The sequence below is a fragment of the Lissotriton helveticus genome, chromosome 8 (genome assembly GCF_964261635.1).
Source record: "Lissotriton helveticus chromosome 8, aLisHel1.1, whole genome shotgun sequence".
Taxonomy (NCBI): domain Eukaryota; kingdom Metazoa; phylum Chordata; class Amphibia; order Caudata; family Salamandridae; genus Lissotriton; species Lissotriton helveticus.
Genome location: NC_136069.1, coordinates 1,583,035,260 through 1,583,059,496, shown reverse-complemented (window position 1 = coordinate 1,583,059,496; position 24,237 = coordinate 1,583,035,260). Strand labels below are relative to the sequence as shown.

The following is a 24,237-nucleotide window of genomic DNA, read 5'->3' as shown; positions in this document are numbered from 1 at the left end:
CTGCCATCGCAAACAGCAGTGTCCCGGGGGTGGGCCCCTCGGGACACTGCAGGAGCCATCCCTGGGGGTTGGCGGTCCCTAAGGCCATCACAGGCTCCAGGAGGGGGGCCCTGTGGCCCCCCTCCAATTACATTGGCAACGCCCCGGGGAGGTACATATTTAGTGCCCCGGGGAGGTGGCGGTTCTCGGGCCGTGGGGGGTGCTTGAGCCCACCCACACTGGTATATGTCTTTCTTTTTTAAAAAGCCCCAGGGGTGGCAGTCCCCGGGGCAGCTGGGGGTTGTGAGCAGCCACACAAAATAATTAATAAAAGCCCCAGGGGTGGCGGTCCCTAGGGCTTGGGGGGTCTTGGAGGCCCCCACACATAAAAAAAATAAAGCCCCAGGGGTGGCTGTCCCTGAGCCTGCGGGGGCCGTGAGCCCTCTGCAAATATTTACTGAAAGCTCTGGGTTAGCGGTCCCCGGGACTGCGGGGGCCTGCCTGGGCCCCTGCAATTTCAATTTAACATGCCCCCGGGACATGGCCCACCCGGGGGATAAATAATAAGGAAGCGCGGGATACATCATTCCATGACTGGTATGGTATAATCGGACTCCTGTGACTGTCAAAGAGCCTAACTTTATTTAAACATATATCTTTGAATGTATTAATTGGGACAGAGACAGTGTCTGGATATTCAGAATGTATAAAATAGAATGGGACTACATGGCCCAGCATCCTTAGCGGCCCCGCGATCAGTTCAACAAGAGACTGCTTCCGGGTTCTTTACAAACAAACTAGTGAAGGAGTTTGGCGAGGAAGGTTGATACGCTGGGCTTTATGAATTGACCAGGTGAGATTCGAGCTCCAGCGGGGGTACAGAAGACCGCCTCTTGCAAACGAGCCGATAAGTAATTATGGCTCCGTTTTTTGTAGAACAGCAGAAAATGTGTACAGAAGAAGATTTGAATTGAGCTTCACACAGCGGAGTAGAAACGTGTGGATGGGCGCTTGCAGCGTCTTGCCCAAACCCAAGGTGAGGGAGCGGGTGAATAGCGAGTGTAACATTTTAGAAATCGGGGGATGAGCCTTCATTAATGCGGGTATTTGATATTCCTTTTGTAATAGGACCGACCGCCTGAAGACGACAGTCGGGTCCGTGTCGCCATATTAAATAATTGAAGGTAGGACAAAGGTTTCGTTGTTTTTTTAACTAGAAACGAAGGGCGAATATTTACACCCACCCGTTTCGGTTTGTGTCTCCGCAGAGTTGCCCCCTCCTGTGAGTTTAAACAACACAATTTATTTGAGAATCCATCGCTGCCCCAAACAAGCTGTGTGTTGAGGTAGGCTCTGCCACTTGGCTTACTGATAGGAGGTTTATTTGTACTACAGCAGACATGATAAGTCATTTGAGGAACTGTTTCTTTACAGGCCGTCCCTGACACTGTCTAAAGTCCAGAAAAGTCACATAATTCATGAAGCTTCGAGAAGGTATGAGTTGTAATACAATAACTGGCTGCTAGGAAGGATTGAAGTAGTTGAGCTGAGTAGTGATTTTGATTTTCACTTGCTTCATAGATCATCTATCTTGCTAATAGTAAGAAGCCCTGATGAAAGCCCGTGAAGAGTTTATACGGTGCTAGACACGCGTCGGCATGTTGTTGACATGTTGAAGTGCAGGAATCAATTAAACTACGTGCATTGATTCCAAGAGAGTTGTACTTATGGTGCTTTACAAATAGGCAATATCTGATTATGCTACTCATGGTGATGAAATATGTTGAGTAGTGTGTTGCTTTTAAATTGAAAACTGAAATTTGAAGCAATTGATGTATTTTTTGTACCTTTTGTGTTTTGATGTCTAATTAATTTTGCCAAAATGTATGTATATATGTGGAATTAATGTTTTGTATTGTTTAAAATTGTGTGTTCTTCTGAGCATCAAAGTGCTTATCCTATTCAGAGAAAATATCAAAAATAAAAATTGTAAGGCTGATTAGAATAGCCTAACCATCAAAAGAATATAGTGTGGTTGTTGATAAATTGAAAAGTGGGATTCCAGGTCCTTTTGTATATATTTTGTATTGTGGCCCTACCTGGTTTCTGTCAATGGGCCAAACCTCTTTTGTTGGTTATCCTTACATGAAAAATAGCATTGTGTCTCATGGCCTATTTTGCCCAGATGGCTTTCTATCAATGAAGTCTGTCCCTGGCGGTGTAGCAACCTGTACCAATTCCCTATGCCATTAATTGTGGCCCCATAAAGGGCTACTACCAATTCATTTGAAGATTCAAAAAGACCGCTAATGTTCTTTAAAACGTGAACAACTTGCAGATATTCAAAAAAGATGTGTCTCCTAGGGTTATTTGCCCTTGTGATCACCTCTTGCCAAGCAACGACCCTGTTTTAATAACAAAATGTCTTTACTCCCGTAGCCCACACTTTTTCCAGTTTGTTATATGGCTTGCCTTTAATTGGAGACCTAGACTGGTGCAGTCCCTCAAACTCAGATATTGTACGCCAGAGGAGCCGGTCTTTTTAATAAAGGACTGAAGTCTAAAAGAATATTCCCTTAAGGTCTTGTATCAGGTCTTTTTTGGAAGTTTGGAGGTTTTTAAAAACACTTGAGTTTGAGAACCAATTTCTTGTAACATTTCATCAAAGAAGAAGCTATCTCAAATGCATTTGGATCCCATCAATCGCACCACTATATCTAAAAAGGCAGCCTCATAATACGTTTTTAAGTGGGGTAGAGCGAGGCCCCCCTGGTCTGTGGGTAATTGTACTACCGGCAGCTTGACCCTAGATACTTTTTTCCCCCCCAAAAAAACCCATAACATTGTTTACATTTCTTTATAAAAGGATGAATTATTCTTTATAGGGACATTACTAAACAAAAATATATGCAGCAGTAATATCGACATTTTAATTACTGATACCCTGCCCATTAATGAAAGAGGGAGTAGAAGCCACTGATCCAAAAGTCTCTTAATTTTGTTTTTCATTCTTGTATAATTCAGATGATATAGATGATGGTACTGGCTGGTTAAAAATATCCCAAGATATCTTACTGGGTCCTGATTGGCGGCTTGAACTCGCAAACAAGATAGAAAAAGATTTAGATCAGCGTTTAGGGCAAGGACCTCTGTCTTATTAGGATTTATTTTGTACCCCCCAACTTGTTCAAAATCTCAAAATTCACTCAATATACTTTCCATATTGTCTTTATTGGGCATCAGATATAGAATGATGTCGTCCGCGAAAAGTTTCAGCTTAGCCATTTGGGGAATAGGGGGTTGAATAGCAGCATTATTTCTGATTTTAATCACTAAAGGCTCTATAAAAAAGGTAAAAAGCAGTGGCGAAAGTGGACAGCCCTTTCTAGTCCCTCGGTTTATTTTTATCGATCCTGCCCATTTTGAGTTAATTAATACCTGGGCCGAGGCCCCCTGATAAATATTCCCTAGCATATCGATAACCTGAGCTGAAAATCCGAATTTACTGAGGGAAAAAAACAGGGTCGTCCAATTAACCAGGTCACATGCTTTTTCAGCATCGACCAATAAAATACATGCCATGGTTAAATTGGTGTTAAAATAGTCCAAGGCATTTATTAAAAACTCAGTATTAGCTGCCATAGACCTTCCCGCTATAAAACCCGTTTGATCACTATGAATTACCTCCTGGGCAGCAAATAAAAAGCGTTCGGCCTATACTTTCATTAAAATCTTATAATCCAAATTAAAAAGAGTGATGGGCCTATAAGAGTTTACATCCTCAGGATTTTTGTATTTTTTGACAAATTATACTATTATCGGTTCTTTGAAAGTTGCGGGCACCAATCCTCCTTGCTTAATATAGTTAAATAGATTTTTCAGAGGTGTCAGTAATTCATTTGAAAAGGTTTTATTAAATTTGATGGGGAAACCATCCTAGCCGCATGCTTTTGCCTCCAGCTGTTACTTTAATAGAAGCCAAAATTTCTGAGGAATTTATATCGAGCCCTAATTGACTGATCCGGTTGTCGGAAATTTTAGGAACATCTATATTAGAAAAATAATCCTTGATCAGTTCTTCCCCCACTAAATACTCTGTGGAATAAATACGGTGAAAATGCTCTAAAGAAATCAGTGGAATCTTATCAATGTTGACGTCTTCCTGACAGGTCAAGGGATCCCTTATCTTTGCTATTATTGCCGATTACTGTCTCTTTCTTGTTGAATACGCCAAAAGTTTCCTACCAACTAACTATCTTCGTAGACCTTTTGCTGGTACATTTTTGGGCTTCAAATTTCTTCCAATACAAAAAACTGTCTCTCAGAGTTGCTCTCGCCTGCTCAAGTTGGTTAGGATACTGCTGGAGCTGAAGGGCATATTCTTTTTCAACTGCAGTTTGTAACTTAGCTATTTTATGCCTTCTGCGGCAGCTGTATAAGCGATGATCTGGCCACGAGCTGCTGCTTTGAACCCACCCCACACAGAGAAAGGCTCCACAGTATTACCATTAACCTTGAAATATTCAGAGATCCATTTTCTGAAGCCCTCCACCCAATCCTGATCATGAAGCAGGGTGCGGTCCAGCTGCCACCTGGGCCGCTCTCTGTTTTTCACACCAAATACTATTTCAAGCTCAACTTTTCCGTGGTCTGAGAAGGGATTACACCCGCTATCTATTTTGGAGAGCTGGAGAGATCTAGATGTGAGAAAAAATCAATTCGAGATGCAGTCCGGAAACTATGTGAATAGCAAGGAAAAAAAATGTTATCTGGGTTACTACTACGCCAGGGGTCTATTAATTGGTATTCAAGTTTAAGGGCTTCTATAATTCTTTTGGTGTTCGGTTTCAGTTGTTTCTTGTTTTAATTTGAAGTGTCTTTTTTCAAATCCTGTATGAAATTAAAATCCCCTCCTATGATGAGCTGCCCTGGGGCCCCCCTCAAAAACTCATTAATTTTAAGTATCGTCCAAAACCGGACCATAGTAATTTACATAATTCAAACTTTTCCCCTGTAGCCTAGCCACTATCCATAACCATCTCCCCTGTGGATCTCTCTGAACTTGTAAAAATTCCCAGGATAATTTATTCGAAAAATAAATGGCTAATCCTCTCAGGAACAACCCCGCTGACGCAAAGAATACATGAGAGAAAAACCTGGGTAAAAATAATTTAGGAGCATTCAACTTTAAACCCTTTGCTGCGGGGGTAATTCTCCTGCTGTGCTTGGGGGCGGGGGGCGCGCAGAGCGCCCCGGTGCTGATGACGAGCTCAGCTCGTCATCAGCCACGGTGCTCGTGTGCTGATGACGAGCTGAGCTTGTCATGGCCACGCCTGTTCCTTAGAACGCTCAGCACAGCAGGGGAATTATCCCCGCGTGTGAGCATTTTAACGGCCATGACGAGCTCAGCTCGTCATCAGCACACGAGCAACGTGGCTGATGATGATCTGAGCTCGTCATCAGCATGGGAGGAGTTAAATGTGTCTCCTGAAGGAACACCACTTGGGGATTAAAAGATATCAACCATTTTATAAGGGCGCCGTATTTTTGTTTGTTTAAGATTCCATTAGCGTTAATAGATAGAATATTACATTTGTTAGTTTCCATCAAGGTTTCTAATCGCTAAATAGATTTAGAATTAAGCTTTTCATTAAGTAATATCTGTACCTTTTGCTTTTACTCCTTTCACTGCAATTGACCCTATACACCCTGCCCTCCCCAGTCGGCCTGCCCTCCCTGCCCCCCCTGAAAAGAAAAAGCCCCCCCCGGAATGTGGAAAAAACCCCACCAACCACATGAACCACATTCCAACCCCCATTTGACCTGGGTGTCATTTTTTTACACCCGAGTGATCTTACCCCTGACCGCCCCAGCAATTCTCAATTTTATCAGACATTAATGAGGCATGCAGGCAAACATTCGATCTGAGTGAAAAAAAAACAAATTATAATCAGATCATAAATTAGGAAACATCTCGACCTCCCGAGAGCGGGAGAGACTCACCCACCTAACCCCCCAATTTATAACAATAACAATGACTAATAAATTATACCAAGCAGAACCTTCTAAGCCCTGGAACCCTGTGAGAATTCTTTTAACAATTCCCGGGCTTCCTCCAAATTGGAGAACATAAAAAATGTGCCCTTAACCAGGACTCTCAATTTTGACTATTAATCAATTGATAGATAATTTCCTTTATTTGGCATTGTACAAAACACCATAAAAGTTACAGATAAAAACACCAATAATACACACTTAGTTATCATCTATACAGGTAAAAAGAAGTATTTAAAAGAAGAAAAGGGCATAATAGTCTTCATTACAGTTCATTACAGTTTGTTAATTTGTTAATCCCCTATCAATCCTCCACGTCTTTACATGGAACCTCTTGTCTCTCTTAACTTTGAGGCAACCCTTGAAAAACTAGTAATGGAAAGCAGAGTAAGTGGATCTTGCGCCATTTGTAAATGTAAAAGGGCGACCTTTGCATGCCTGAATTTAAATTTTTTAAATAAACGTATTAAATACAGGCGCCTAGGCAATGAATAAAAAGGGAAAAGTAATACAAAATGAAGGGTATCCTGCGGAGATCGATGATCGCAGCCGCAGGGACCCTTTGGCTCGACACTAAAACCTGCCGGTTCAGCTAATAAATAATGTAAAATGTTGAGCTTAAAACGGGTGATTAAAAATCTATCCTGAGCATTGTGTGTAAGGGCCAGGTATGGTTCCATTCCTTTGCTAGTCCTCACTAAATTGTAAGCTCTAACTGACTGTTTGCCATGTTCCTTTTCCTCTCTGTAGGCTGTTTTATATGTAATTAAACTCTTCTTTACAATGGTCTTATCCCAGGCTGCTCCTCCAGTGGGGTTTGTGAAGAGTTCCATACAGCCAATTTTTCCGCAAACAGCCTTAATGGACTTAAGGTATGGAATTTCCATTCACTTATCCCTACCGAGACAATCAGTGATTATTTGCCTCGTTAGCTCAGCCTCTGGGTTATGCTAACAGGGGTCTGATTTGAATTCTATCCTCAATGAATGCCCCCCCCCCAGTTCTTCATGAACAATATAGGCGGGGATACCCTTTGGGACCCTGAGCAACCTTCTCATGTAATTGTTTTCCTCCACCTGCAGTTTATCTAAGTTGGTGAAACCCCAGAGTTCCGCTCCGTATGCCACCTTGGAGTAGCAGATGGAGTTATATAAAATCATCATTTGCTCCGGGGACCACCTTCCCAGTCTGCGGCCGAAGTTCATTAATGCCCCTGTGCTGGACAATAACCTATTGCTACGCTCCTCTTGTAGAGCTTTAAAATTTAAATGCCCGTCCAATAAAATACCTAGGTAGGAGGAGGTTGTTACCTTCTCCAATTTATGATCTCCTATTCTATAGTTAAAGCTTTTTTTGGTTGTAGCCCTACTTCCATGAAATATGACTTGGTCAAATTGGCAAATAGATCTAAGTCATTCATAAAACCCACGAAGCGCCATCTATTGGTATTTGAAGACCTCGTGGCGTGTATGCCAACAGTACCGCGTCATCGGCGTAAAGTAAAAGTGGGATTGGTCTTCTGTCTACTCTTGACGAATCCACATTAAGGGAAAATAGGGCTTGTTCTAGGCCATTTATGTATAACGAGAAGAGAAATGGTGCCAGGATGCAGCCTTGTCTCACGCCACTTGAGCAAGTAAAAGAATCTGTGCATCCGCCCTCCAAGTTATATCTTACATTGGCCGTCGTATTCCAATGTAGGGCCTTTAAAATCTTTGCAAGGTCCGGATCTACCCTCAGCCTACTCATTAGATCCCACAGCTTTTCCCTATTGACGCAGTCAAATGCTGCGGTGAGGTCCATAACAGCTAAATGGCCAGTTTCAGTGCTAGCCTAGCTAATGTATTAGGCCACCAGTAAATAGAGGTTTAAACATTGATCAGTGGTCGATCTATTCGCCCTAAACCCATATTGGACATCAGTGATGGTATGTTCTTCCTCCGCCCAGTCCATACGACGGTTAAGAACTACACGTCCCAGGACTTTGGCAGTGACATCTATAAGGGAGATTGGGCGATAACACTGGGGATTATCTCTATTGCCCTTCTTAAAAATGGGCACTATTGTGCCCGTGGACCAGGAGCCCTGTGGCTACGGCGGCATTTAAAATTCTTGTTAAAATTGGGGCCCAAAGGTCTATCTTGCTTAAGTATAGGTCCGGTGGAATCCCGTCTGGTCCTGGTGCCTTATTTTTAGTGAGGCCCTGAATACCAGAGGTGACCTCCTCTAGGAAAAATGTAATGTTACATTCCACCGCCCGGCCCCCTCACCGTTTTGTAACTCTTCCTTATGCCTTCTATTGTAAAGAGCTCCAAAGTGCGCCACCCACTGTTCTGGGAGAACATTGGAACCTATCTGCGGACTATTGGCCTCTTGGAAACAAAGATTATTAATTATATTCCAAAAAGCCGCTGTATCCTTCAGCTCTGCCGCCTCTCTAAGGTCCTCCCATGTTTGCATTTGGAGGGCTTTTCTACGTCGATTAAGAGCTTGTTTATATTTTGCCCTACATTGCACCACCCATTGTTTATCCCCAGGATGACCCTTTAGGGCAGCTCTCAGCTTTCTTTGTGCAAGGGAACAGGCTTTATCAAACCAACGCGGGTCTTTTGTTAATTTTACTTGTTCCGATGTTTTTAAAAGGTCATCTATTATTTGGCCCATTTCTTCAAAAGCAGCCACTAAGTCTGTCCCGTCCACTGATAGGTCAAAACATTTCTCTAAAAAATGTCTGCTCTTGTTTACAAGTGAGCTATAGAAATGTTCCCCAATAATTCTTGCCCACTTCAGGCGCCTGCCCTGATCTGTAATTTTCACCCTATTTAACCCCCCCTCCCTCGTGTTTACCCTACTTACATTTTGTGCTGATAAAGACAATACTAGGGGGTTGTGGTCGCTAAAGCTACTTGATTCTATGGCGCAATCTTTTACCCGGTTCTTTAGCTGGTGAGATACTAGGATAAAACAATAAAGGGGCTTCGTCCCCTCCCTTTAAAGGTTGGGGTTGCCCGCTTGTTGAGATTTACAGCCAAATGATCCATTGTATGCTCGAGCGCATGTTTACCCATCACCCTACTCAATTCCCTGCCATCCAGCGTGTGCTCGAAATGTGGTCCATCCTCGACATTACAAGAGAACCAGACTTCGTTAATTTGTAGCAGGTTTGGGCACAAATGGCAGTTGTAATCCCCAGCAACCAAAAGAATTGGTACCAGTTGGCCCTGCTTCTGCTCCTTCAGGTGGGTTAATCTCTTCTCTAATTCTCTAACTCTTGAGCTTCTTGAATCATAGAAATTGACCAAGTTTATGTTAAAATCCCTACTTTTAACAAGTCTTTCGAGTTCCATTTTAGATCGACCCATCTCCCCCCTAATGACACATCTACAAAAATTGAGAGACCACCCCTTGCTCTTCCGGCTGTCGAAGTGCATGCAGGTGTCAAGAACGATTTATACCCCACTATATGATACTCCGTGCAATCAACAACCCAGGTTTCTTGGAAGCACATTATTTGGAACTTTCTAATATATCCAGCCACTCCACGTTCTATAATTTAGATGCCAATCCTGTAATATTCCATGAAACTAATTTAATTGTGCACCCAGCGTCGGGAATAGGGCCTATACTAGGTTTCTCAGTGCTTGTTTGGCCAATGTTTCAGGAATCCTTGTTATACGGGGAGCAATCTGATGTATGTTTGAATTGGGTTCCCTATCCAGCGCCCCTACCTGCAAATTTATGTATGTACAGGCCGGCCTCCAAACAATCTCACTCCCCGCTGCCGCCCCCTGGAGTCAGTCCACCTGACTGAGGTGTCTTCCCCATTGCAGCGGGGCATATCTATTGTACAAAGGGAGAGTCAGCCCAAACCCCTCCCCCGATGGCATTATCTGCTGGACATGAGTATTCCCTCTGCCTGGCCTACCAGACCAGGCATCGATCCTTACCCCTTCCATCCTTTCAATCGGTCTACTTGTCCTAGCAAGACTACCCCTGTCCTCATTAGAACCTTCCCACTCCAGTACAGGTTTTAGGATTTACCTGCAATGCATCATGGTAGACGGAGTCATAGAAACATACATCACTACATTCATCACGGAAAACAGCAAGGCATGCCACACACTACATCCATAAGCAGTTGAGGACTTTGCAATTGTGTGACAGGAATGTGATTTAATAATGACACACAGGTGTACAGCACCACTGAGCCAATTTCCATATCTGTCCACAGGAGAGTCATCGCACAGGACAGCACAGGAAAGGGAGAAAAGGGAACCCCAAACGGAAAGGAGTGAGAACGCAGGCCCAAGTGCAGGGCAAAGCACTGAGCCGCCACCCGCACCCACAGCCCAGGCAGCATCAACACCAGAGCGACCCACCACAGCACAGCCTTGTTCACCTCTGCTGTACGACTCACCACAGCAGGACCCACCAGCACTCTCACCCTAACCAGCTACAGATTCCTCAGAACTGGTAAGGCCAAGGAGGCATGATGTGCCCCCTCTGAGAATCTTGGAGACATCCGATGATGATGATAGGGAGGGTGACACCCAAACGGCTCCACTTGAGGCAAACAACACTGGGCAGCAGTCCGCATCTGAAGGTGTGCATACCACTGCCAGACGCCATAGGGTCCGGGAGAGAAGCACAACTCAGGATGGAGAGGGGGTCTTCCGTGGGCTGGAGGCCACAGTGGTCAAAGTGCAGCGCCTGCAGGCAAAAGCAATATTATCTGTTCAGAGACAGGTGCGCCACTTAAACACCAAGATGGGCAACATAGACCGGGGCATTAGCTCCATGGCAGAGAGCATCAAAGATATGGCAGAGGGAATAAGGGACATGTCGCAGTCCATGATGGCTCTCTGTGAAAATCTAGAGTCAGACCGCACACAGAGGCGCCGGGAGAGGCAGTGTATGCAGCAAAATACCAAGGCGATGAACTGTCTTGCAACAGCCACCTCCCTGCTATGTTGGCGCTCTGTGGCCATGCAAGAGGGTCTTGTGCACTGCTGCACAGATGTGTCTAGGGGGAGGGGGAGAGTGACATCTGCCATGGAACTTCTACTGACCAACCAGTCAGCCAACGCTGGAGACCTAGGTGTGGGGGACACTGAAGACACCACCAGCAGGAGCAGCAGTAGCACACCCATACCGGACATACAAAAAAGCAGCAGGTGCCAATCTGCTGACCCTGGCTCAACAGCCACTATAGAAACCCAGCCTCAGGCATCCCGCACTGTTGTGCGTGGGTGCAGACACTACACAAGACATGTCAGGGTGAAGTAACCTCTGACTGCCCAGTGAGGTAGTCAGACATTGGAGTACCATGGTGTGCCATTAGTAATTTGCCGTGGTGCCTATTAAACTACGTCATTCATATTCAAAGCCTGGCTGTGTCTCCTTACTTACTTAGAAATAGCTGTGTGTGATCTCTGCCCGTCTCAGTCTACCATCTGTTGCTGGCACTGCTCCTGCTGCATAGTGCTGTGGCTGTTCTGGTCCATCATCAATGTCCTCATGATGAGTCAAATCAACTTATGTGCCTTTCTTGGTGGCAAGGTTGTGCAGCATGGCACAGGTTGCAATGATTTTGCAGCAGATGATGGGTGTGTACAGAGGTGCTCCTCCGCTCTGTGGAGGCAGTGGAACCTGCTTTTCAGCAGTCCAAATGTGTGCTCAACAACATTGCGTGTTGCTCTGTGTGCCACATTGTAACATCTCCCACTCCGAGTTGATGGGTTTATGTAGGGGGTGAGTACAAAAGACAGCTGCGCATAAGCGCTATAGCCTAGGTGGGAAAGAGAGTGCCATTAGTTACATAGCGTTTCATACATTAAGCTGTAATGATTATCAGGGTCACTGTGATTTACCTAGTAGGTATCCTTCCCCAAATTCACCATCAGCCAGGCGTGTGTAGATCCCACTGTTCTGGAATATGTAGGAGTCGTGGGTGCTCCCTGGGAACTTGGCCACAATGTCACTAAATATGCTGTAAGCGTTGCAGATCACCTGCACATTTATTGAGTGGGTGGACTTCCTGTTGCGGTAAATGTACTCAGTGGCAGCAGGTGGGCAGGTTGGGATGTGGGTGCCATGAATGCAGCTGATGATGTGTGGGAAGCGTGCCATTTGATAAAAGTCAGTCTTGGTCTTGAGCAGTTCCGCATGTGTGTCAGGGAAGCTGATATAATGATGCATTCTCTGCATCATGGCCTCTAGGAACTTCCTGAAGAAACGGGAAAGGCAGCTCTGGGACACCCCACCTACCATAGCAATAACCCTCTGGTAACTCCCAGATGCAAACAGGTGTAAGCTACAGAGCACCTGCACATGGGGTGGGATGGCGTACGCCCTTGGTGTTGAGTGCTCCACGAGTGTGTGCAGGTCCCTGATCAAGTCCAGTATGGTTTGGGGGTGTAGCCTATACCTTTCATGGATCTCTGCCTCAGTAAGTTGGAAGAATGTGATCCGCTGTCTGTAGACATGCTCCTCCCGTCTCCATTCCATCTCTCCATCTCTCCTGCTGCCTGTAGCCGTAGACGCCTTGCTATGATGTAGAATGTCTCCATTGTGGTCACAGAGTTGCATTTTGGGTCCTTTTTTATAGCCTGCACCTGGTTACCACCTGCTTTCAATCCATGGTAAATACCGAATTTCATAAAATTCGGTATTTTTTAAGTTACATACATCTCAAATGTCATTTTTTCCTATTTCTTTTTTACCGAATCGGTAAATTCCGAATCGGAACTTTCCGATTTGGAAAATTCCAAGTCAGTATTTACCGAATCGGTATTTTTGGAGCTCCCACATCTCAATTGCCGAATACCGGTCGGTAATGGCCGACATTCGGTAAAATCGGCCATTACCGACCGATATTGAGCTACCTACATATGCCCTCTAGTCTTTATTTATTTATGTATGTATTTTATGGCTTAGAAACCATACCATGTTTTTACAGTATTATTTTATAATACTCTTCTTGCTGTACGCACTATACTTTACAGCCAGTCTCACGATTGTAGCAGTTCATTTCTTCTGCATGAGAAACAAGACTGTTCAATATATATACTTTTATTGAAACGCCCGTCTCTCTAATTGTCTGCACCTCTGGTGAAACTAAGTATGCACGAATGACTGAGTAAAATATCTGTCTATTGTTTCCAAGACTCTGAAGATCAGTTTTATCTTGGGGAAACAAAGTTGTCATGTTTATGCAGTTGTCAGAAACTAATCCCTTCTTGTGAATTCGAGAACGTTTCTAGTGACCTCTGAGCTAGCTGGCATTCACAATTAGGTTTAATATATTAGATAGCGTCCTAGTACACATAAGTCCTACGTCACCTCTGTAGGATATTTTATTCCAATGCGTAGAGCCTATTGGGAATATAGGAACTACACAACACTCCCATGATGGCCACCAGACACAAAAGAGCCCAAAGGTAGCACAAATATCAACCAGATGTAGCCCAAGTATAGCCCAATGACAGAATGTCCCAGAGTGTTCTAAAGAACATCTAGAGCGCTAATAGTCTTACTTATGACAAAAGTATGAAACACCTGAAGCCATCTTTATTGGAAAAAAGTGGTAACACTTAAAACATTTAATTTGCAAAGGATCAATATGAGGGGCTTCACTTTGCCATAGAAAATATGATTAGTGCTGCAGAAAGAAAAATTAGGGCACATTTTGACTTCTCAAATCCTTTTCTATTTCATTAAAAAAGCTCTAACATGCAGACTGAAACATGCACTTTGAATACCAGCAGCAGACTTCCCCGGTGAGCAGTAGCTTTACTACAGTGATCTAATGAGCAACTAGAGCGCTAACATTCAGAATTTATGGCAAATGTTTGACACTTCTGAATGCCTTCTTGATGGAATCAAAGTAAAAAAACTTAAAGTATTTCCTACTGAGGAGACTGTAGTAAATGAAGAAATTAGGAAACTTCATAACAAATAAGTCTCCCAAGATGGCCACCAGAGACAAAAGAGCCCAAATGTAGCACAAATATCAACCAGATGTAGCCCAAGTATAGCCCAACAACAGAATGTTCCAGAGTGTTCTAAAGAACAACTAGGGCGCTAACAGTCTTAGTTATGACAAAAGTATGGAAAACCTGAAGCTATCTTGATTGGAATAAAGTGGTAACACTTAAAACATTTAATTTGCAATGGAACAAAATAAGGGGCTTCATTTTGCCATTAGAATTAAGATGAGTGCTGCAGAAAGAAAAATTAGGGCGCATTTTCCCTTCTTGAATCCTCTTCTATTTAATTAAAAAAGTTCTAACATGCAGACCGAAACATGCACTTTGAATACCAGCAGCAGACTTCCCTGGTGAACAGTAGCTTTACTACAGTGATCTAATGAGCAACTAGAGTGCTAACATTCAGAATTTATGGCAAATGTGTGACACATCTGAATGCCTTCTTGATGGAACCAAAGTAAAAAAACTGAAAGTATTTCCTACTGAGGAGACTGTAGTTAATGAGGAAATGAGGAAACTTCATAACAAATAAGTCTACCAGACGTGGGTCCGTGCTCTCCATGCCACTGGAGTCAAGCGTTGCGTATCAGTGATTTCACTGACCATGTAATGAATTATGTAATATGTGACATCAGCAGCAGTGCATTGCGGGCGCGCAAGTTATAGTTAGCAGAACTAACTATAATGGAGGAATTTCTATGGTTTTGTATGAGTGAAATGTCTAGCTAACTATAACAACCCTGAAACCTATGGTTTTTTCTGTGAATATACATATATATATATATACACACACACACACACAAACACATAGGATCTATTTATTTAAGACCTATTGAGATGGAGACAAAACAGAAGAATATCTGGAAATGTATGAATGATAATCTGCCAATGAAAAACTAAACTGAACCATAATATGAATTTCTCTAGTAGGGCTTCAGTAGATTTATGCCGGAGCATAGGAAGATTCCCATCTGACTGATGATACATTTCATACATTTAAAGAGGACAATACAGTTAAGGATTCTCCCAATTGGTGTAGGATCACTTTCAAATTGAGAGAAATAACATTTGGTGATCTAATTCTGACAGCTGGAAATCACATTTTATTTGACCCATATGACTGATAGTCTTTATGATTAATAAAATTAATGTTTTGGTATGAGGAAGTATGCCTGGGCGCTATTTGTCCTGTATAAATCATTCTTCTTGGCTACCTTATGAGCATTATGTGTAAAGGAATGTGAATACAGTTACCATATCCCTCAATTGAGCCAAAAATAGTTCTCTCCTTCAGGAGACACTTTGGGCCTCATTACGATGAGACTAGGAAAGCCTAGGGCCCCCTTAGCCCTGCAGCCTCCGGTTGGGGCTGAGGGGTCCACCTATGGTGCCCCCCTGTTCATCCCTGCACTGTGTGGCAGGCATCTCAAGGTGCCTGCCACACAGTGCAGGGATGAACAGATTCTCCCATTTCTCTATGGGAGTTTGTGCTATGGCTGGTTTGCGGCCGCAGTACAAGCACCCATAAAGAAATGGAAGTATACAACCTCACCATGTGCAATCGCGTTGTAATGCTGCGGTTGGGACCGATGACCGGAGGGCGGTCTGTTTCAATCCACAACGGTGTGGGGGCGGACGTAAGCCTGCCCGACAGCATAATAAGGCCCTTTGTGTTATTAATGTTTATACCCAGTCTCTTTTGGGAATATTGGGTCACCCTATTCTGTTGTGCTTAATTTAGCACAGACAGTTTGCCTACAATGGGCTTTTCATTTAATTAATTGTTTAAAAAGCATTTTATGGCATGTGATACAAATGTAATTTCTCAAGTAAGAAAGTCAAACCTTGCTTCAAAAAACTATCATGCAGCATTTTGTTTTATCGCCATTCCCCTGGCGTGCGACCCAAAACATGCCTTTCATTAACTGTCTTACCTTTATACTGGAAAAGGGATTCTTGGAGCATGTTTTTCTTTCTTGGTCTGCACAGTTTTTTGGTTTTTTGGCTTCCATATTGCTGGCTGTATACTTTAATTAACCGGATAGTCTGAAAAAATAAAACATCATTAAACCAGAGAGTCTTATAAACATGCTAGGTTGGTCTTTTCAATACTGTTCAACAATGAAACATTTGGAAATAAACACTTGTTGCTTAATAGGTACAAACTTTTATAATTAGGCCCAGGATCACAATACCAGGCGTTTTCCAGTGGGGGCTGACAGGGTGGATGCCAGTTTTTTTGTGGGGGATTGGGGCAATCCTGCCACATTTCTTGCCTGCAGCACGTGGTGCTTAAATAAAACCAATGCAAATGATTTTAAAGTGATTCAAAACCATTTTTGTTTGCATTTTGGGTTGTTCCTGTCTCCTGCAGAGTCACTCCAAGCAGTGCTGACCCTCAGGGTTCTCGGAGGCAGACAGGGCCGAGGAGTCAGTTGAGTACATGTTTCATAAAGTCTCTTCAAAATGAGAAACAGTGTGTTTATTTATAATGTGGTCTTTGCGGCACATTCAAATTATAACATCGGATTGAGTGGCAATGTTAGAAGTGATAGATTCTAATCATGAACTTAGAAACATTTATGCTTCTATCACGTCTGCTCTGACTATGAAGCTATCAGTGAACCAAGAGGAAAGTCACCTGTATTTTGCCCCTGTACGTGGCCTAGGTTATTAAGATGGGCATAGCAACATTAAGTAATTGCATAGGATCACCCAATGTTGTCAAGTGCAACCCAGGATTGATGTAATATTTCCTGGTTTCATGTTGTGCAATTGAACCACTTCCTGGTTATTTCATACTCTCCTATTTTAGATCAAAGCTTAATGTTTTGTGTTTTAATAATCTGAGGTGTTAAATCAGTGCACTACGCTAAATACATCCAAGCTCTGAATGTTTCATAAGGATCGGTGGTAGTTGTGTTTGGGTAGGGTGACATTTTAATGGAGAAGATAAAATGAAAACCACAGCACCCACAATTGTTCAGTGTATTTAGACCATTTGCTCCACAAAGACACAAGTTGATATTCATTGTCATCCATTCCTGAATTGACCACCAGGCCTAAGATATGCTTTTCTTGATAGTATCGGTCATCTGTTTGAGAATAAGGTCAATTTTGCTGATTTCACTGTTATTAGATGTTTGTATTTCCATTTGGGAAGCGTGAAGGTTAGAGGCTCGCCTAGCTTGATTGACCTTATAATTAGACTTGGATTACATCAGTTGGTTACTGTCTGTTCTTCTTCTGCAGGTCACACGCTCGATGGCATCTTTTCTGACAATACCACTCTTGTCTTCTCTGAGACCTTGCCCTTACCTGGTCTGATCATGCAGCTGCATTGTTTCATCTTAATTCCATAGCCACGCTGTCTGAGAAAGCTATTCCCAGCTCTGTTGAGACTTGTCGACCTTAGCACAAAATAGAGGCAGAACAGTTTGATCACAAACTGTTATCCTCTTTTCCTAAGGCCTCTATAATACAAGAAAAGAATATCTCAGAATAAAATTCTTGGCTTAATTTAGCCATATATATATATTAGCCCCATGTTGCTCATCTCTTACAAAGAGGCTAACCCCCTCTCAACCTTGGTTTTCACAGAATCTCAGATACTTAAAGCAGCTCTGCAGACTTCAAGAGCGTAGTTGGGGACTCAACTACAATCCCACAGAAAAAAACTGTAAATCTCAGTATATAAGGCCCAGATTATTGTGGAGAAATCCAATTACTTTTCACAAAAAATAATCTCAGCTAAGGACTCCTATAAAGAATTTTTTTGCCATGATTAAAAAACTTGCCAATTTTAGTGAACAGCAGTCAGACCCTTTCCGCAAATATATGGCATCTGCCTTCCAGGAGAAGGTGTTGGATATATTACATTCTTCAGTGGCATGGGCCCAGCCCAAGCATCATCGCAGATGGCAGATGCTCTAGCTTCTGGTAATGTTTCTTCTCAGATTCCCACAACATTACCATCAGCTTGTAGCTCACCATCCCTTTCTTTCTTTTCCCTTTTGATGGTGAACCAAGCTCACGAGTTAATCCTCACACCCGTTCTGGCTCTCCATTGGACCCTTGTCCACCGGAGAGCCTCCGGTTGGTCTCTGCCACTATAGCTGACTATCTTACCATGAAATGTTTCAGCAAGAATACTTTCCAACAAGTTCATGGTTGCCTAAATTTAACCTTTGTTAAAAAATGTGCACATTAATCCATTGGTCACGAGTAATTATCGTCCCATCTCGCGTCTTCTTTTCCGTCGAAGATCATGAAAAAGGCTATTCACAGAGAATTTACTTACTTCTCGGAATCCAGTAAACTGTTGGATCATTCTCAATTTGGTTTTCAGTGCCAGCATAGCACCGAATCTGTTCTGATTACTGATTTGGAGGAATTGAGAGCAATTTTGGACAATGGAAACTCTGCAGCGCTGAATTTACTGGATCTTTCAGCCCCTTTTGACACGGTCAATCACATGGTTTTGATTGACCGGGTCAAGTCCTTGGGCATAAGTTTTACTGCCTTGGCATTGCTCACATTCTTTCTTTCAGAGAGAGAACAATTTGTTACAACTGACAGCTTTAATTTTACCTCGTTCTCCCTTCCCTGCGGGGTATACCAGGGTTTGTCTTTGAGCTCTACCCTTTTTAACTTATACGTTACTCCTTTAGCTACCTTACTAAATACATTTGGTTTTTCGGTTGTCTGCTATGCAGATAATACCCAAATTAGTGTTTCCGTATCTGGATATCTGAATGAATCACCGCTAATTTTCGAATCTGTATGCAACATGTTAATATTTGGATGCAAAAAAAATACCTAAAACTAAATTCTGACAAAACTGAGGTTTCGTTGTTAAGCAATGAAGTTACATTTTGGTATCCAAATTGGTGGACCTCTGAGCTAGGCGATGCTCTTTTCCCAACATCAAAAGTGAAAAATGTGGGACTTGTCTTTGACAACCGTCTCTCATTTAACTGGGAGGTGAATGCAGTTAGCCGCTCTGCTTTTTCTTACTTAAACTTCTTTGAGAAAGATCTTTCCTCTTATTCTGATAGAACTGAGGAAACTAGTTGTGACCTTTCTTGTCCTCTCTAAAATTGATTATGGCAATTCCTTGTATCTTCAGAAACGTGTACTGAATAAGCTTCAGGTCCTGCAGAAAGAATACTGCTGCCCAGCGGCAGCCCGTACAGGTAAGAGAGGTGGCGCCGGGTGATGAGGGATTTCGACGGACGATGACCAGGGAAAATTAATGATTTGTTTATTTTCCCCTGGTCATCGCTCATCGAAATCCCCCCCGCACCCGGCCCCACCGCTCTTAGCTGTATGGCCCGTGGCTGTTGCTGCCTGTCTGCTGCTTGGAATACCTTAGTATCAGTCTGCGTCTAAGGCATTGGACCATTTTCACTTGTTGCCACTTCACAAGTGTATCAATCTCATGGCTTTGTGTATTGCTTACAAGGCTGTGCATAATGTAGGACCAGACTATTTTAAAAAGAAATTCATTAGGAATGTTCCTCCTATGCCATTTTGTTCCTCATTACCTTTCAATCTGATTGACCCCCAAAGTCAAAAGAGCCTGTGAGAGCGGTAGAGGCTTTATTTATGGGACAACCAGACATTGGAATGCATTGCCACTCCACTTAAAAATATGTCCCTCCTTGCCATCATTCAGAAAGAACCTTAACACCTGTCTGTTTAATTTGTAGACTCTTATCTAGGCTGCTATCTTCTTCTCAGTCATTCTTCTGTTGCTAGGCCAGCACCAAGACACCTATGGGCAATCGAGCGCTTTATACAATTTATTTTCATTTCATTTCGCTTACCTCCTCCTCACCATCTAACTCTTCATTAATAAAGCCATGCAGCCACGTCTTCACATTTCATCTACCTCTTCAATTACAGGACAAGGTTCTGTAATGAAAGATGTGTTGTAAAATACACTGTGTGTTTGCACTTTTATCAAACATTTCTGGGGGGAGTCTCCCCTGCTCCCAAATCCCCCTTTCAGTTGGCAAGCTCACACACTGTGCTCTCATGCTACATAAAGTATGTGGGCTGGCTTGACAAAATTTGCCAGGACTGCTTTTGATTGCGAGTCCAGCAAGGAAGCGATCAAATTTCAATGCAAGTTTTTGTGACTTACTGATGAACAACTGAGTAATGTTCTAAAGGGTGAGGTTGTCTGAAGCAGGCCTAGCAACACTATTTAATAACAAAGCATAAGATGAAGGACTGTCATTCATGAAAACGGAGAGTGTTTGTTTGGGTCATATTGTTGCATAGCAGCCTGGCTATAAGTATTAGGAAGTTTGGGGGAAGTTCATTCAGCCACCACTTTGTCTTCCCTGTTTAGTGAATGTTGGTGACCACAAATATTTCAAGTTTTTGGGTAAAACACAAAAGGATAAATGATTGACATCTTGTATGTGTGGAGTCATCTATATTTTACCCAGCCCTCAAGGGGGTACAAAGTGTGGCCAATACCCCCACCCAGGGCCCTTGGTTGTTGTGCTGTTACTTTTTTGTGCTTGGAAAAATGTTATGACGATTTGGGGGTGCCTGAACTGTGTGGTTTGCATTAATGAGGTCCACAGTGAAAAGTGTAACTGGCTAAATTCCCACTCAATCTTAATGGAAATGTGTTGAACTCCTTAACATTTTTTGACTCTATTTTAGAAGTTGTTCATTTAAACAAATGCACTTTGAAAAGATTAGGTGGTGTCTGTGATTTCACGTGCTGTTTCATCCAGTTTCTCACCTTTCATCGATGTGTTACACTGTGGTGTCTAAGTTCCAGGTATACAAAAAGATACAAATAGCTATACTTATTGTAAGATCATGCTACTGGCCCCTTAAGGCACATCAACTTTTTAACTGTATTCCAAAGAAAAGGTCAGATGTTTCTACACTGAAAGAACATTTTGTTCTCATTTTTTGCTCTGGGGAATGCCATTATGAGATTCTGGATTAGAAAAAATGGGGAAAGGGTACCACCAAATTAGCGATCCAGTATCTTATTAGAAAAATATATAGCTTCATGGAGATGTCCTGGGCCTAACCACTGGTACCTATGGCACAAATTAGCATACTTTTACGACAGTGAAACAGGGGTTCATATTTTTGATACATTTCTTGACTTAAATACTTAACAAACCAATTTAGTATATAATAAAAGAGAACAAAATTAATAGAAAAAATTCCATCAAAATGATTAAGGGAACCAAAGGCATTATTATTTTAAGTTTTTAACCCCAAAATTCCCAAGAAAATTCAAAGCATCAATCGTTGTACTTGACCAAGATCTAGATGACGTTTCAATCCTACTGTGATGCTGCTGGTGTCAGGCAAGTCTAGTGGGGCATACAGGTCAATAGTTTTACCTTGTCAGTCTATTTTATGCACATCCAAATCCCTCAGTATGGCAAGGCATACTTGGTGAGGTTTTCACAAAGTTAGGTATATGATATTCACGCCCGCCAACTATGGAGTAAAAAGATCTTTTGTACATTGCCAAACTAATTTATGTATCAGGCATGTCTCATTTTTGCACATTTTTACCAACACCCTGCAACACCACTTACATGTGATTTAGTTAATGTCAAAAACTGTTTACTGACAGCAGCTCAGAGCTGCAAAGGGAGGACTGAAGGCACACATTTACAATTACTCATAGGGCAGTGTAATTCCACACTGCCTCTCATATGCAACATTTGACACTGATGACACTGATACACTTCCAGCACCATATTACAAAAGTCTTACATACAAATTAAATATGCCAATTGAGGCTGCTAAACTTTCACTATGTAAAGAGGTCATACCCCATGCACTAGGAACTGTGTATTAGTTTTCTAGCTCCAAGAATCAGACTCAATTCCTGTTGAACTCTATGCAGGGTCACACCAAAACATTTGGCCCCAAACCTCCTCTTTACTGAACCAGTTTTTGTTGACTGCTACCCAGTGCTAAATTGCTTGTATCCTCTTCCTAAAACATGGCAGCATTGGCCTACACTTGATTGGCACATTGAATTTACTTATATGTCCCCGGTACATTGGCACTGCATGTAACCAGGGCCTTTAAATTAAATGTTACTAGTGGGCCTGTACCACTTATTATGTCACCCGCTCAAGTAGCACTCCAGAACATGTTTCAGGCCTGCCATAGAAGCCTGTGTGCAGTTTTAAACTGGCAGTTTGACATGGCAAAGTAACCATTTTGCCAAACCAAAACATTCTTTCTAAATAAATATGTCACTCCTAAGGTAGGCCCAAAACAGCCCAAGGTAGAGGGTGCATTTTAATTTAAAATGTGGACATGTATCTTTCAGTTTGACATGCTCTGGCAGTGAAAAACCCTTAAATGTGTTATTCATTTCTGCAAGGCTTTCCTCTCCCATAGGGTAGCACTGGGTTACCTCATTACATTTACTACGTGCTAACGTTTGATTGGGAACAGGTAGAAAAGTCATGCTTGGTCTCAAATTAATTGTAATTTAAAAATATTCATAATGGTAAAGTTGGAGTTTAAGTCACAAGTCTGAAAAAGCCTCTCTTAGAAAGTTGGCATTTTCTTGTCTTAACCATTTGGTGCCTGCATTCTGTGTCCCGGGTCACATGACTGGCTGTAGCTGGCAGTTGGCCTTTTTATATCCCTTACAGACAGTGATACAAAGGGGATAAGGTGTTGGCAGGAACAGCCATCCTGCCAGAATGGGAAGGGTGGTGCTATTCCTTGCTCCACTTACATTTCAAAGGGGCGTCCTCACACATACACACAAAAAACTTGACACCAGCCTATTGTCACCCCAGGCCACTTGGAGCCTCAGCAGTGGAAAGAAGGAAATTCACAGAACCAGATGTGTGGAGGGGAGTCTTGAGGTTCCTCCCATTTCAAAGGCTGGCACTAGGTATAAATATTGTATCTACCAGACCAACCTTCCAGTACACTCCTTGTCCTGTGGAAGACACGAGAAGGATTGCTTTGTGCACAGTGCACTGCCCTGCTGCTTGAGGCCTGCCTTGTTTCTCATAGGAATGCCCTGCTGCTAGCTCAAAAATGCCCGGCTCAGGGGTGTAGCTTAAGGGAGGTGTTTGGGTTGTAACACCCCCAAAAAACTTTCTTGGCTTGAGCGTTGGGTCTGCAGGCCTTATTAGAATAAAATATCTTAACTTGTTAATTTTTTATAGTGTAACCCAACCTTGGTCATCACCTCCCTCCAGCCTTCAGCATACAGTTTTTTAGTTGGGAAATTTACAAATCACACCTCTCTGTTTCACTGATTAAGCTATGTCCCTGGCCCTGCTGCCTGGGGCCTGCCTTGTTCTTCAGAAGATTGCCGTTCTGCTTGAGACCTTCTTTGCTACTTGAAAGAGAGAGGACCATCGCCTTGTTTCTGGGCTACCTGAATGACTCCAAGGGTCATCTGGTTGACCTCTTTTTCTGAACTACAGGGAACAAAACAAGCTGCAGATGCCTCACTGCAACTGTTCAGCTGACCTGCTACATCTGGAACTGCAAGTGGACCTACCTGAGACCTGCTGGCCTCTGCTGAAGTGAGTTCCTGATGCCCAAGAGGTTCCTCTGCAAGTCCTGTACCATTGGCTGGCATCAGAGACAACTCCTACAGGACTAACTGAAGGTTCCATCAAATCCAGCACAAAGCATTCTGAAGCCTTGCAAAGCCTTGTCACACAGCTACGAGCTTCATCGGAACCGGCCCTGAGGGATGTAAAGCCCCATTAAATCTTTCTGCACAGCTGCAAACTGCATTAGAACCAATGCCAACTATCGCCACACAGCCTCATTGGAACCAACGACGCGAAGTCTCACAAAGCAACGCAGTGCAGACTCGCACCAAGCAAATATGGTTCAGCTCTCTGCAGACCAAACGTGGCCCTGTGCTCATCCTGCGCTACATTGTAGTTGGCCTGAACTTGTGACTTTGTCCTGGTATACCATCAACAGATACTCTCAGTTGGCACTGTGTGCCTTTTGGCTCTACTTTCATCTAAACATTTAAAATTAAATATCTCTATTTGTATTGATTGCCTTTTTGTCATTTTAGTCCCATTTTATTTCTTACATTTTACTTTGTTTTTCTAAAGTTGTGTTGGATATCCCTTGTATAGTGTTTATCACATTATTACTGTTTATGTGCTGCACAAATACTTAACACAGTGCCTATAAGCTAAGTATGACTGTTTTTGTG

General features: G+C 42.8%; 1 protein-coding gene across 1 annotated transcript in view; it reads right to left on the bottom strand.

Annotated features, from left to right (window-relative positions):
• The window catches only part of LOC144773529 (solute carrier organic anion transporter family member 2B1-like), a 442,157-nt gene that overhangs the window by 366,495 nt on the left and 51,425 nt on the right, over window positions 1-24,237 (bottom strand). The window contains exon 2 of the mRNA XM_078658590.1: window positions 15,956-16,067. Coding sequence (XP_078514716.1) covers window positions 15,956-16,033 — 78 coding nt within the window. The 5' untranslated portion in view covers window positions 16,034-16,067. The remainder of the gene's footprint in view (window positions 1-15,955; window positions 16,068-24,237) is intronic.